A 16,285-nucleotide genomic window follows, 5' to 3' on the forward strand; every position below is an offset into this window, starting at 1 on the left:
GGCAGATTTTCTTCCCTAAAGGATATTTGTAAACCAGATGGGCTTTTACCACAATCAACAATGGCTACAAGGTCACCATAAATCTCATTGCTTTAAAAGCTCTTCCTTAAAACTCATCCTATTAACCTTCCTGTAGGCTGCTACACTTAATTTTCCTCCTCTTGGCTTACTATCCTATTTTCTTATGCTTTTTTTTTGATGCATAGATGACAGATAAATGTGTATTGTTACATAAAGTTGTGGACCACAATGCAATTGTGAATCATCTGTGTATTTGCAAATTATAAATTGTCTACTGTAAAAATTATATGTTGAATAAATAGCATGCAATTAAACTAATTAGATAAACATAAATCTGTCACTCGGCATATTTTCTATATTGGCAATGCTGAGATAATGGAAAATAGTATTTGAGCTAAATATATCCTTCAGTTTTGCTCTCTGCTTTACTATTATCAATATATTAGAAGAGAAACACATCTTGAACCAATGTGTTTAATTGTTCTATAGAATACAGTGCTTATTTAATGTTCTTTAATTCATCATATCAAACTCCACACTGTTCTATCCACCACCCTGTATTATGCTGATAGTCATAACCACAAAAAAGCTTCTGGAAATTGTTCACTGATCAAGCCACATACTATGAATATTTCAAACCCACAATTATTCTTTGTAGGAATCAAACTGACAGTAATGTACAATGACTTGAGTAATACTTTTAATCTGTCGCTTCACATTGCTCCTTCCTCCACCTCCTGTTGGGGACTACCAACCTCAGCCTCTTTTTAAACTGTTTCTACTGAAAAAGACAAAATGTAGTTCAGTTTGCATATGGTTCAAAGCTGTTCCATTTTGCTGAAATGTTAATGGTAGTGGTGATCAGACAGTATTTTGAAAACAAATCACGAGTGGAACCATACTAGATTTAAACAGTTGCCATTTTTGCCATCAGAAATTAGGGAAGTAAGATGTAGTAAAAAAAAACTTGCATTTTGCTGTCAAATCTGTATAAATTTCAGTGTGCGACCATTAACGGTGTGAAAATTGATCAGTCAGTGATGTGCATGACCTTTTAAGTGCAATGTTTTGTGATAAGATCAGTGGGTAGCATCTGGTTTTGAACATGCAGTCCCTTTACCTCTAATTTATTTGGAATGATTTGTTTATTCTTGTGGTTCTGTTCGCTGAGCTGGGAATTTGTGTTGCAGACGTTTCGTCCCCTGTCTAGGTGACATCCTCAGTGTTTGGGAGCCTCCTGTGAAGCACTTCTGTGATGTTTCCTCCAGCATTTATAGTGATTTGTATCTGCCGCTTCCAGTTGTCAGTTCCAACTGTCCACTGCAGTGGCCGGTATATTGAGTCCAGGTCGATGTGCTTATTGATTGAATCTGTGGATGAGTGCCATGCCTCTAGGAATTCCCTGGCTGTTCTCTGTTTGGCTTGTCCTATAATAGTACTGTTGTCCCAATCGAACTCATGTTGCTTGTCATCTGAGTGTGTGGCTACTAAGGATAGCTAGTCATGTCGTTTTGTGGCTAGTTGGTGTTCATGAATGCGGATCGTTAGCTGTCTTCCTGTTTGTCCTATGTAGTGTTTTGTGCAGTCCTTGCATGGGATTTTGTACACTACATTGGTTTTGCTCATGTAGTGCAAACATAGGACAAACAGGAAGACAGCTAACGATCCGCATCCCTGTTTGACTTGTTTGAAAAGAGATGGAATAATTTAATGTGAAAATAGTGTTTGATGTTTCCCACAACTCATTGCTGCTGGTTTGCTTAAAATAAGTATTGGGAGTATTGCATGATTTAGTGTATCATTTTGAATTAATGTCTTTTGATGATCAAACAAAATATTGCACTATTTGACAGCTTGAATGTTGAATTCTTGAATGAGAAAATATAGCACAGTCCATTTAAAATCTGAAATTCTAATATATTGTTGGATGTACACAGCTAATGCAGCATTGTTTTGAAATAGTAGCATCATTGGCTTTCAAATGTTGAAAGCTACATTCTGTAAAGCATATTGAAGTTAAGCGGAGTTTTGTTTTATTATAAGTAACAAGGGATTATACATCAGGATGTAATGTATGTATCATTGCAGATAAAGGATTCCTTGATTAAAATGCATCAAATATCATCCTGAGTGAGCTTGAATGTTGTTGAATAAACATTGTATTTATATTTTAAAATATCCATCATCTATTCTACTAAAATTGTCTTGGAAATACTTAACTGAGCCAGTTTTACTTGGAAATACTTAACTGAGCCAATTTTACTCAGAAATACTTAACTGAGCCTGTTTTACTATGTGAAAGGCACATCATGCTACTATTTCAAAACAATGCTGCATTAGCTGTGTACATCCAGCAATATATTAGAATTTCAGATTTTAAATAGACTGTGCTATATTTTCTCATTCAAGAATTCGACGTTCAAGCTATTAGAACAGTGCAATATTTTGTTTTGAACATAGTATTCATCAGGTTTTTTTTCTGTCAATTTTCTGGTTCTATTCAGTTTAATGTGATAAGCTAATGAAAGATATGATACATCTCTCTAAACACTATTAATGCTAAGGTGGAAGAATTCTGCACAGGATGAGTTCACAATCTGGATTGTGGCACTCAGATTGGCAAAGGAGATTTTGAAAGAATAGATCAATAAATTGTTTTACAGGAAGTTGAGGATATAAATAAACTCAGTAATTGTAATACGTGGAGATTTATTTTAATCATTCAAAGAAAGTGGGCACCCCTGGAAAGTCAATATTTATTGTCCAGTCCTTAAAAAATGGCAAACCAGTTCCTTGAATTTCTGCAGTCCAGGTTCTCCCAGAATTATTGTTGGACAGAAAGTGCCAAGACATTAACACAGTGAGGATTTAGGTTAGATTACATTTCCTGTATGGAGATAATGACAAGAATTTACAGAGGCAGGAGATAAGAATATTCGGCCTCTGATCAATCTTAGTGTTTATGACTGGTGCAGCTAGATTTTTCGTGAATGCTGATATACAGAATTAAAAATTACACAACGCCAGGTTATAGTCCAGCAGGTTTATTTTGAAATAATAGTGGGATTTTAACCATGGAAATGTCTTTTGAATATTAAAGAATTGTTTTGTTGGAGACTTGATGGATGTGTCTTTGTCAGACTGGAGCTTTTACATGCACTTGACTGAGACATTTCAGAGGGCCGTTAACGTTGGTTTAGAGTCATGTAGTTACCAAAACGATAACTTGAACTTCAAAAGATTCAGCTGGTCAGTGCATATGTTATTCAGCTAGTAATCCAGAGGCGTTGTCTAATAATTTGGAGAACACAGTTGAAGTCGCTCCAATTTGAATTCAGTTGATAACCATAGATGTGAAAACCTGGTATCAGTAAAAGTGACTGTGTAGGTGTTTATTGTAAGAACATAACAATAGAACCTTGAGGAAGGAAACATGCCACTCCTTCATATCTGACTCCTAACTGCTGTCTACGATGGCCTGATGGATTATTCAGTTGAGTCAAATTGCGCAGCAAGAATATCTGTCTGAACAGTTGCAGGAGAAGACATACCATCACTTTCTCAGGTCACCTAGACCTGGGTAATGATATAGATAGTAACATCTACATCCCAAAAAATAATTAATTACAGCAGGGCACATTTCAGTATGATTTTTGAATTAAGAGATACAATTGAGCCTTGCAGATTGTAGAGATGTAGCAATGTTGTCATCAGGTATTTCATGAATCCAGAAACCTTGATATCTGAGTTAAACTGCACAGATGTCTGAAAACTTAAGAGTGACTGCATCTTTTTGAATATCTTTGATAAGTAGACTTTGTCCTTTGATTAAGTTTTCTTCCCTATAGCTTTGTTTTTTAATCATTAGGGATAAGCTCTCTTAACACATATAGTCCTGACAAATCTTGAGTTATTGCTTGATTGGATGGATGGAACTTTTATACATGAGATATCATTTGTGTTTCTTCTGTAATTGCAGTGTTGTCTGTTGTGGGAATACTAAGTCTTTGGCAGACTGATCTTGTGTGACATTTTAAAAGATCAAGTATTCAAAAATCATAAATAAAAGCAAAACATCTAGCCATTTTGGCATAGCTTACAAAGGTCTCTTGGTAATTATTCATATATTTTAAAGCCTGACAGGGGTGCAAAACGTCCCCGTGGTGTTGATGATGATGAAGAAGAGTTAAAAGTGTCGCATAAATATGGATCAGCCAGAAGAAGCTATTATGAAGAGAGTGGAACTGTGGCCAATGAAGATGAGGAAGAAGCAGGCAAGAAGAAAATTCTTGAGTTAATGGAAAATGATGAGGTAATATTTCTGAAGTCTCTTTTACATCTTTCATTCTAAAGTAATAATTTCTGTTTTGTTATAATATTGTTCAGTAAACTTTGCAAATTCTGATCATTCTTATTTGTCACTCGTATATTATGTAAAAATTACTGGTTTTTGATCATGTTTAATGTGTTTTTTGACTATAGGCAGTTATTTAAGATCTGTTCTTTTGTATTCTTAAATAAAAAGTTTGACTTGTTCTCTTTAGGTAATACCAAAGAAAATCCAGAATGTGTATTGCTGGAGCTGTTCCTTCTTTTAATGTAAAAATATTGCCAACTCAAATTGTGAACAGTTGAGTTGCTTCTTTGTGGCATCTGCTGTTGCATTTTCATAGTTCTCTAACTTATTCATTCATGGCCCATCTACTAGTTTTACGCTGGTCATGATTGCTTGCTAGGATGAAAAAAATCAGAATTAATGGGAACTTATTGAAACTTTTAATGCTTTGTTGATTTTTTTTTATCAACTACAATGAATGTATACGCTTTAATCTTTTTTTCATAATTACCATTTGCTAATTAATGGCAGAACAAAGGCATAGACATTCACATTTATAAGTGAATGCTACAGTACATAATAGGAGAACTTGTTTATTTGAAATCCTATGAAGTGTTGTGCAATCATCATCTGACAAACTAATTCCATCTTGACTTGCATATTAAATTGTATTGTTGTGCTAATGATGACTTAGACCGTGCACATGGAGTAAGTTTGGTTGTGTGACCTCTAACAAGGCATTTGCTGTAATGCTGTGCATCATTAACTTGCATTTTTGACAAACACAGACAATAGACAATAGGTGCAGGAGTAGGCCATTCTGCCCTTCGAGCCTGCACCACCATTCAATATGATCATGGCTGGTCATCCTTAATCAGTATCCTGTTCCTGCCTTATCTCCATAACCTTTGATTCCCCCACAATCCTCGAGAGCTCTATCCAACTCTTTCTTAAATGAATCCAGAGACTGGGCCTCCACTGCCCTTCGGGGCAGAGCATTCCACACAGCCACCACTCTCTGGGTGAAGACGTTTCTCCTCAACTCTGTCCTAAATGGTCTACCCCATATTTTTAAGCTGTGTCCTCTGGTTCGGCACTCACCCATCAGCGGAAACATGTTTCCTGCCTCCAGAGTGTCCAATCCTTTAGTAATCTTATACGTCTCAATCAGATCCCCTCTCAGTCTTCTAAACTCAAGGGTATACAAGCCCAGTTGTTCCAATCTTTCAGCGTAAGGTAGTCCCGCCATTCCAGGAATTGACCTCGTGAACCTACGCTGCACTCCCTCAATAGCCAGAATGTCTTTCCTCAAATTTGGAGACCAGAACAGCACACAATACTGCAGGTGTGGTCTCACCAGGGCCCTGTACAGCTGCAGAAGAACCTCTTTGCTTCTATACTCAATCCCTCTTGTTATGAGGGCCAGAATGCTATTAACCTTCTTCACTACCTGCTGTACCTGCATGCTTGCCTTCATTGTCTGGTGTACAAGAACACCCAGATCTCTCTGTACTGCCCCTTTACCTAAATTGATTCCATTTAGGTAGTAATCTGCCTTCCTGTTCTTGCCACCAAAGTGGATAACCATACAGTTATCCATATTAAACCTCATCTGCCATGCATCTGACCACTCACCTAACTTGTCCAGGTCACCCTGTAATCTCCTAACATCCTCATCACATTTCAGCCTGCCACCCAGCTTAGTATCATCAACAAATTTGCTAATGTTATTACTAATACCATCTTCTATATCATTAATATATATTGTAAAAAGCTGCGGTCCCAGTACTGATCCCTGCGGTACCCCACTGGTCACTGCCTGCCATTCCGAAATGGAGCCATTTATCACTACTCTTTGTTTCCTGTCAGCCAACCAACTTTCAACCCAAGTCAGTACTTTGCCCCCAATACCATGCGCCCTAACTTTACTCACTAACCTCCTATGTGGGACTTTACCAAAAGCTTTCTGAAAGTCCAGGTACACTACATCCGCTGGATCTCCCTTATCCATCTTCAGAGTTACATCCTCAAGAAATTCCAGAAGATTAGTCGAGCATGATTTCCCCTTCATAAATCCATGCTGACTCTGACCTATCTTGTTACTACTTTCCAGATGTGTCGTAATTTCATCCTTTATAATAGACTCCAGCATCTTTCCCACCACTGAGGTCAGACTAACTGGTCTATAATTTCCTGCTCTCTCTCTGCCACCTTTCTTAAAAAGTGGTAAGACATTAGCCACCCTCCAATCCACAGGAACTATCGAACTCTGGAAAATAATCACCAACGCATCCACGACTTCTCGAGCCATCTCCTTCAGTACCCTGGGATGTAGACCATCAGGCCCCGGAGACTTATCAACCTTCAGACTTAACAGTCTCTCCAACACCAATTCCTGGCAAATATAAATTCCCTTAAGTTGTGGTCCTTCAACCACTGTTACCTCTGGGAGATTGCTTGTGTATTCCCCAGTGAACACAGATCTGAAGTACCCATTCAATTCTTCTGCCATTTCTTTGTTCCCCGTAATATATTCCCCTGTTTCTGTCTTCAAGGGCCCAATTTTAGTCCTAACCATTTTTTTGCCTTTCACATACCTAAAAAACATTTACTATCCTCCTTTTATATTATTGGCCAGTTTACCTTCGTACCTCATTTTTTTCTCTGTGTATTTCCTTCTTAGTAATCCTCTGTTGTTCTTTAAAAGCTTCCCAGTCCTCTGTTTTCCCACCTATCTTTACTATGTTATACTTTTTCTCTTTTATTTTTATATGTTTCTTAACTTGCCTCATCAGCCACGGCCACCCATGCCTCCTCCTAGGACCTTTCTTCCTTTTTGGAATGAACTGATCCTGCTTCTTCATTATACACAGAAATATCTGCCATTGTTCCTCCACTGTCATCCCTGCTAAGGTATTGCACCATTGAACTTTGGCCAGCTCCTCCCTCATAGCTCCATAGTTCCCTTTATTCAACAGAAATATTGTCACTTCCGATTGTACCCTCTCCCTCTCAAATTGCAGACCTTTGAAAAAGAAAGAATACATATATATAGCAACTCCAAGATATCCTCAAGCATCATACAACTAATTATATACTTTTCAAAGTGTAGTCACTGCTGTGAAGTCAGCCAACTTGAGCATCGTGGTTACTGACCACAATATCTGTTTTATGTGATGTTTATATAGGAGGGTTGATTGTGAATTTAAATATTGATCACAATGTTGGACATGACTCATTTCCAATCTAAAGAGGACGATGAATCTTTGTCCCATTGAGAGTTTATTTGAATCTCACTTTAACATTTCGTCCAAAAAATCAGAAATGCGAAACCTATAACTTGAAGGTATATTTCTCACATCTTTCCTGTGTTTGACCCTGATGCAGTAGAACCCCAGTTATTGCCAAATATGTTTCTCATCTAAGTTTCTCTCTGTCAGTAAGAAGTTTTAGAGCAGAGTTTTTAAATTCATTCACAGTGTGGGCATTAGTTGCTAGGCCAGCATTTAGTGCCATTCATAATTGCCCTTCAATGGTTGGTGGTGAGCTGCCTTCTTGAATGCTGCAATCTGAATGGTACAAATGCACCCACAATGCTATTAGCAAGGAAGTTCCAGGACTTTACGCTAGTGACAATGAAGGAATGGTGATAAAACACCAAGTCAGGATACCTGTGGCTTGAAGGGAAACTTGCAGTTTGAAGATTTGAAACGTTAACTCTGCTTTCTTCTCACAGATGCTATCAGACCTATTGATCTTTTTCCAGCAATTTTTGTTTTTCTTTCAGATCTTCATCCATAATTCTTTTATTTCATTTATCTACTTGTACTGCTGCCTTAAGGGAATATGGACATATACACCAAGGTCCCTCTGATTCTTTATACTATAATTTTGTTGGTCCTTCCATAATTGCATAACTTCTCACTTTTCAGGATTAAATTGCATTTGTCCCTGTTAAACCCATCTGCCCACCCCATCTTTATTGTCTTGGAATCTTTGGCGTTCTTCCTAATAACATCCCATATCACCCATTTTCATGTCGTCTGCGAACATACGTTCAATATTCATTCCCATTTTTTTATTTCCTGTATCAAATTCAGTACATTCCTTGACATCCAGGATTCACCTTTACCACCGTTCACTTTTTACAGAAATAGTTTGCCCCTGTAATCTCAGTATTTACTTTCTATCTGGCTCCCACTATTTTGATGTGGATTTTTCAGCAAGTAGCTGTTCCCAGTCCACTTGGGCCAAATCCTGTCATCTTAAAATCATTCAGAATCTTTATTTTCCGTTCATCTTTGTCGTTATTCATAATTACCTTAATCTTATTGTGTTTGTTTTCATCCAGTTGGTTCTAACAACCTTAATTTGGAAAGGAACCCTTTGCTTGTGGATGCCTTTGTCACAGACCAAATAGATTTATGTTTTAAAGGGCTCTGATTGAATCAGACTTCCTTGAGTAATGTAAAGAGTGAGTTTATTAATTACAAACGCTGAAAAGAAACAATAGTGAAACACACACAGAGCTTAGAAATAAGAGGTGACTCTGAAAAAAGATAAAAGCTAATAAACATGCTGATCACTGAGTTCTGCGAAGACTAGACACTGGATATTGCGATTTTTAAACTGAGGATTATTGGGGTGGGATGGCGAACCATTGATTTCAAGATGTTTCATTTTGCAAATTAGCTGAAATGTCTTTGCTTTAGAGTCATAGAGATGTACAACGTGGAAACAGACCCTTCGGTCCAACCCGTCCATGCCGACCAGATATCCCAACCCAATCTAGTCCCACCTGCCAGCACCCGGCCCATATCCCTCCAGGCCCTTCCTATTCATATACCCAAGTGCATCTTAAATGTTGCAATTGCACCAGCCTCCATCACTTCCTCTGGCAGCTCATTCATACATGTACCACCCTCTGCATGAAAAAGTTGCCCTTCAGGTCTCTTTTATTTGTGACCAGATGGGCCAATGGGCTGAGAAGCGGCAGATGGAGTTCAGTTCAGATAAATGCGAGGTGCTACATTTTGGGAAAGGAAATCTTAGCAGGACTCATACACTTAATGTTAAGGTCCAAGGGTGTGTTGCTGAACAAAGAGACCTTGGAGTGCAGGTTCATAGCTCCTTGAAAGTGGAGTCGCAGGTTGATAGGATAGTGAAGAAGACATTTGGTATGCTTTCCTTTATTGGTCAGAGTATTGAGCACAGGAGTTGGGAGGTCATGTTGCAGCTGTACAGGGCATTGGTTAGGCCACTGTTGGAATATTGCATGCAGTTCTAGTCTCCTTCCTATCGGAAAGATGTTGTGAAGCTTGAAAGGGTCCAGAAAGAATTTACAAGGAAGTTGCCAGGGTTGGAGGATTTGAGCTATAGGGAGAGGTTGAATAGGCTGGGGCTGTTTTTCCTGGAGCATCGGAGGCTGAAAGGTGACCTTATAGAGGTTTACAAAATTATGAGGGGCATGGACAGGATAAAGAAACAAAGTCTTTTCCCTGGGAATGGGGGGTCCAGAATTAGACTGCATAGGTTTAGAGTGAGAGGGGAAAGATATATAAGTGACCTAAGGGGTAACTTTTTCATGCGGAGGGAGGTACGTGTATGGAATGAGCTGCCAGAGCAAGTGGTGGAGGCTGGTACAATTGCTGCATTTTAAAGGCATCTGGATAGACATATGAATAGGAAGGGTTTGGAGTAATATGGACCAAGTGCCAGCAAATGGGACTAGCTTAGTTTAAAATATCTTAGGTTAAGGCATCGACAGGTTAGACTGAATGGTCTGTTTCCATGCTGTACATGTCTATGACTCTGTGATACCAATCTAGTCATTAGCTGTGATGTCAGCCTGCATTAACTCCCTTTAATTGAAGGCAAGAATATTCATACTGAAAATGGCTCCTGCCAAATATGTTCACTCATGGTAATTTATAGTGCAGAAGTTCCCCAGAACGCTTCAATCTTCTTTCCCACCCATCAATGAGGACTTATATTTCTTTTGTATCAATTAGGAAATTAAGAACATAAATTTTAGAATCTACCTTGGCCACTTATTCATAGATAACCGACATTAGACAAGGTATTGACGAATCACTTAAATGATTAGACAATGATAAATCACCTAAGTGTTTCATTATTATGTTGAAATACTTCAATTTCTAAGAGGGTCACACTGCAATGTAGAATAAAAAATATACCTGATGTCACCTCCTTGCTTTTATACTCGATGCCCCTGTTGAGAATACAGAGAACACCGTTCACTATATTTAGTCTTCTCTCCAGGTCTGCTGCCATCTTCAGTATTCTGTATACTAAGTCCCACTGTTCCTGTACTCTATTTTGTATTGACTTTCACTGTTCTTCGAATGAAAGTGCATGACTTCATACTCCTCTGCATTGGTCCTCATCTACTACCTATTCATCTACAAACTTGTCAATGTCTTCTTGGAGTTCATGTCTATCCTCTTCACCGTTTACAATTCTTCTAAGTTTAGTATCATCTGGAAACTTATTGTCTCCTGCACACCAAGATACAGATTGTTAACATATGGAAAAAGTAAGAATACCGACCCTTGGGCAACTTCACCATCAGTCTTTCTTGATCCTGCAAAATTTTGTTTCCAGGTTGCTCCTGTCCATTTCATTTCATGACCTACAACTTTGTTTCCAGGTCTGTGGTGAGACACTGTATCAGATATCTTCGAGAAATCCATGTATACTACATCATGAGTGCTACCGTCATCAGTCTTTTCTGTTACTCCTTTAAAATAAACTCCCAAGTTTGTTAGACTTGATTTCCCCTTTTGAAAACCAAGCTGACTCTTTGTAATCAACCTACCTTTTTCCACGTGACTACTGATTCTGTGCTACAGTGGCATAGCAGTTGGGGCGGCACTGTGGCTCAGTGGTTAGCATTGCCGCCTTACAGCACCAGGGACCCGGGTTTGATTTCAGCCTTGAATGACTGTTTGTCTGGCGTTTGTAGATTCTTCCCATGTCTGCATGTGTTTCCTCCCACAGTCAAAAGTTAGGTGATTTAGCTGTGCTAAATTGCCCATTCTGTCTCGGGATGTGCAGGCTAGGTAGGTTAGCCATAGGAAATGAGCTGAAAATGTGTTGCTGGAAAAGCGCAGCAGGTCAGGCAGCATCCAAGGAGCAGGAGAATCAACGTTTCTGGCATGAGCCCTTCTTCAGGAATGAGGAAAGTGTGTCCAGCAGCTAAGATAAAAGGTAGGGAGCAGGGACTTGGGGAAGGGGCGTTGGAAATGCGATAGGTGGAAGGAGGTCAAGGTGAGAGTGATAGGCCGGAGTGGGGGTGGGGGCGGGGGCGGAGAGGTCAGGAAGAAGATTGCAGGTTAGGAAGGCGGTGCTGAGTTAGAGGGTTGGAACTAAGACAAGGTGGGGGGAGGGGAAATTGGAGAAATCTGAGTTCATCCCTTGTGGTTGGAGGGTTCCCAGGCGGAAGATGAGGCGCTGTTTCTCTAGCCGTCGTGTTGCATGTTCTTGCTGGAGTGGGAGAGGGAGTTGAAGTGTTGAGCCACGAGGTGGTTCAGTTGGTTGGTCCGGGTGTCCCAGAGATGTTCTCTGAAATGTTCTGCAAGTACGCGGCCTGTCTCCCCAATATAGAGGAGGCCACATCGGGTGCAGTGGATGCAGTAAATGATGTGTGTGGATTTGTGGTGGATATGGAAGGACCCCTTGGGGTCTTGGACGGAAGTAAGGGAAGAGGTGTGGGCGCAAGTTTTGCATTTCTTGCGATTGCAGGGAAGGTGCCGGGAGTGGAGGTTGGGTTGGTGGGGGGTGTGGACCTGACAAGAGAGTCACAGAGGGAGTGGTCTTTTCGGAATGCTGATAGGGGAGGGGAGGGAAATATATCCCTGGTGGTGGGGTCCGTTTGGAGGTGGCGGAAATGACAACGGATGATACGATGTAAATTGAGGTTGGTGGGGTGGTAGGTGAGGACCAATGGGGTTCTGTCCTGGTGGCGATTGGAGGGGCGGGGCTCAAGGACGGAGGAGCAGGAAGTGGAGGAGATGCGGTGAAGGGCATCGTCGATCATGTCTGGGGGGAAATTGCGGTCTTTGAAGAATGAGGCCATCTGGGTTGTACGGTATTGGAATTGGTCCTCCTGGGAGCAGATGCAGCAGAGACGAAGGAATTGGGAATATGGGATGGCGTTTTTACAGGGGGAATCGGGGGGAGGAGGTGTAGTCTAGGTAGCTGTGGGAGTTGGTCGGTTTATAGTAAATGTCCGTGTTGATTCGGTCGCCCGAGATAGAAATGAAAAGGTCTAGGAAGGGGAGGGAGGAGTCTGAGACGGTCCAGGTAAATTTGAGGTCGGGGTGGAAGGTGTTGGTAAAGTGGATGAACTGTTCAACCTCCTCGTGGGAGCACGAGGCAGCGCTGATACAGTCATCGGTGTCACAGAGGAAAAGGTGGGGGGTGGTGCCAGTGTAGCTGCGGAAGATGGGCTGTTCCACATATCCTACGAAGAGGCAGGCATAGCTGGGGCCCATGCGGGTGCCCATGGCTACTCCTTTGGTTTGGAGCAAGTGGGAGGATTGGAAAGAGAAGTTGTTCAGGGTGAGGACCAGTTCTGTCAGTCGAAGGAGGGGGTCAGTGGAAGGGTACTGGTTGGGTCGGCGGGAGAGGAAGAAGCGGAGGGCTTGGAGGCCTTCGTGATGGGGGATGGAGGTGTACAGGGACTGGATGTCCATGGTGAAGATAAGGCGTTGGGGACCGGGGGAGCGAAAATCATGGAGGAGGTGGAGGGTGTGGGTGGTGTCCCGAACGTAGATGGGGAGTTTTTGGACTAAGGGGGACAGGACCATGTCGAGGTATGCAGAGATGGGTTCGGTGCGGCAGGAGCAGGCTGAGTCATAGGAAATGCAGGGTTGTGGAGTTGGGGTGGGTTTGGGTGAGATGCTTTTCAGAGGGTGCATTTGATGGGCCAAAATGGCCTGCTTCCACACTCTGGAAGCATTTTGGAAGAACAAATAAGAATGCGGAATACAGGGTTAATGGTAGGGTTCTTGGTCAGGTGGAGGAACAGAGGGATCTTGGGGTCTATGTACATAGATCTTTGAAGGTTGCCACTCAGGTGGATAGAGTTTGTAAGAAGGCCTATGGAGTATTATCGTTCATTAGCAGAGGGATTGAATTCAAGAGTCGTGAGGTGATGTTGCAGCTGTACAGGACTTTGGTTAGGCCACATTTGGAGTACTGTGTGCAGTTCTGGTCGCCTCACTTTAGGAAAGATGTGGAAGCTTTGGAGAGGGTGCAGAGAAGATTTACCAGGATGTTGCCTGGAATGGAGAGTAGGTCGTACGAGGATAGGTTGAGAGTTCTCGGCCTTTTCTCGTTGGAACGGCGAAGGATGAGGGGTGACTTGATCGAGGTTTATAAGATGATCAGAGGAATAGATAGAGTAGACGGTCAGAAACTTTTTCCCCGGGTACAACAGAGTGTTACAAGGGGACATAAATTTAAGGTGAAGGGTATAGGGGAGATGTCAGGGGTGGGTTCTTTACCCAGAGAGTGGTGGGGGCATGGAATGCGCTGCCCGAGGGAGTGGTAGAGTCAGATTCATTGGCGACCTTTAAGCGGCATTTGGATAGGTACATGGATGGGTGCTTAATCTAGGATAGAAGTTCGGCACAACATCGTGGGCCGAAGGGCCTGTTCTGTGCTGTATTGTTCTATGTTCTATGTTCTATGTTCTATGGTGATTCTATTTAACTTTATCCAAAAGCTTCTGCACAACCAAAGTTAAATTAACTAATCTGTAATTGCTGGGATTAACCTTACAACCATTTTTGGGGAAGGCTATAAAGCGAAGAAAGAATTCTGGCCATTGCCTCCACAATTTTTAGCCTGAGTTACTTCAAAACCCTTGGATGCATTTCATCTGCTCCTGGTGCTAACATTCTATCCAACAATATTTCCTTATTAATTTGGATCCTTTGTCACTGGAAAGGATCCAAAATATTAGAGATTCTTCCTTTATCACCATGACATTGCCAGCAGCATCCTCTTTTATAAAAACTGATGCACAGTATTCACTTACCATTTCAGTCATTCCCAATGCCTCCTTTTGTGAATCTAGTTTTTTGGTCTCTGATCAGCTCTCTTCCTCCTCTTCACTCCTTCCTTATTGTTTAAATGCCTATAGAAAATGTTGTGATTTCCCTTTATGTTAGCCGCTAGTCATTTCACATAGTTACCTTTGGCTTTTCATATTTGCTTTTTCACCTCTCTCTAAACTTCTGCTATTTCTGTTGATTCTCCATGTATTTTCTGCCTTACATCTATCACAGGCATACCTTTCTAATGTTAATTTATATCTTCTTTACGTCCAGACAGCTCTGGATTTGTTTGTGTTATCTTTTGCCTTGGACAGAATATACCCCACTATACCTAAAGCATATGTCCTTGAGGGCATGCATTGTTTAGCTACTGATCTTCCTGCCAACCTTTTATTCCAGTCAATACTGCCCAGCTGTAGGGTGTAGGTTTGCGCGCTGAGCTGTAGGTTTGATATCCAGACATTTCATTACCTGGCTAGGTAACATCATCAGTGACGACCTCCAAGTGAAGCGAAGCTGTTGTCTCCTGCTTTCTATTTATATGTTTGTCCTGGATGGGGTTCCTGGGGTTTGTGGTAATGTCATTTCCTGGTTATTTTCTGAGGGGTTGATAAATGGCATCTAGATCTATGTGTTTGTTTATGGCGTTGTGGTTGGAGTGCCAGGCCTCTAGGAATTCTCTGGCGTGTCATTGCTTAGCCTGTCCCAGGATAGATGTGTTGTCCAGATAGATGACAGCCAGACTACTAAAACCCCTCGGAATCCTACTACACACAAACCCACGAACACTCTCAAACAAAAAACTAACAAATTTAAAAGATCCGGTACAACCCATGGACAAAACCAATGCTATCTACAAAATTCCATGCAAGGACTGCCACAAACACTATGTAGGACAAACAGGAAGAAAGTTAGCCACCAGGATACATGAACACCAGCTAGCCACAAAAAGACACGACCCTCTCTCCCTCGTAGCCCTACACACGGATGAAAAAAACCACCATTTCGACTGGGACAACACATCTATCCTGGGACAGGCTAAGCAAAGACATGCCAGAGAATAAACAAACACATAGATCTCGATACCATTTAGCAACCCCTCAGAAAACGAACAGGAAATGACATCACCACAAGTCCCAGGAACCCCATCCAGGACAAACATATAAATAGAAAGCAGGAGACAACAGCTTCACTTCACTTGGAGGTCGTCACTGATGATGTTACCTAGCCAGGTAATGAAACATCTGGGTATCAAACCTACAGCTCAGCGAGCAAACCTACACCCTAAATCTAAACCTGAGCTACAAACCTTGCACTGCTCAGCTCTGTTCTAGTTCTATTGAAGTCAGCTCTTCACCAATTGATTTGTTTTTTGTGCTCTGGATTGTATCAAATGTATCATTCATTCTTCCAACACCAGCCTGAATCTTTAAGATACAGTCATCACTGTTGCCTAAATGTTCTCCCACTGATACTCAGTCCATCTGACCCATCTCCACTCCAGGGTCCTGTTACAAAAATGTGTTCTTGTCGGACTGGCACATACTGCTGAGTACATACTCCCTAACACAATCCAGGAACACTTGCTCTTTGCTGCCCGTTAAGCTGCTAGTATCCCAGTCTAAGTTTGTGTAATTGAAGTCCCCCATTTCAACTGTTCTGTAATGCTGGCATCTCTAATTTTCCTGGAGATTTGTTCCTCAATATCCTTTCCACTGTTTGATGGTATATAAACTATACTGAGCAATGTAATTTTATTCTGTAGCTCTAGCCAAAGTTGACTTCATTCTTGAACCTTTGGAGACATCCTTCTTCTCTGGTCCTACAAGCCTCCTTAACTGAC

At 41.2% G+C, this 16,285-nt stretch overlaps 1 protein-coding gene across 1 annotated transcript in view; it reads left to right on the top strand.

Annotated features, from left to right (window-relative positions):
* Positions 1–16,285, top strand: part of ctnnbl1 (catenin, beta like 1) — a 183,362-nt gene that overhangs the window by 15,282 nt on the left and 151,795 nt on the right. The window contains exon 2 of the mRNA XM_072556958.1: positions 4,157–4,333. Within this exon, the coding sequence (XP_072413059.1) occupies positions 4,157–4,333 (177 nt within the window). The remainder of the gene's footprint in view (positions 1–4,156; positions 4,334–16,285) is intronic.

This window comes from Chiloscyllium punctatum, chromosome 37, assembly GCF_047496795.1.
Source record: "Chiloscyllium punctatum isolate Juve2018m chromosome 37, sChiPun1.3, whole genome shotgun sequence".
In the NCBI taxonomy this organism is placed as follows: Eukaryota; Metazoa; Chordata; class Chondrichthyes; order Orectolobiformes; family Hemiscylliidae; genus Chiloscyllium; species Chiloscyllium punctatum.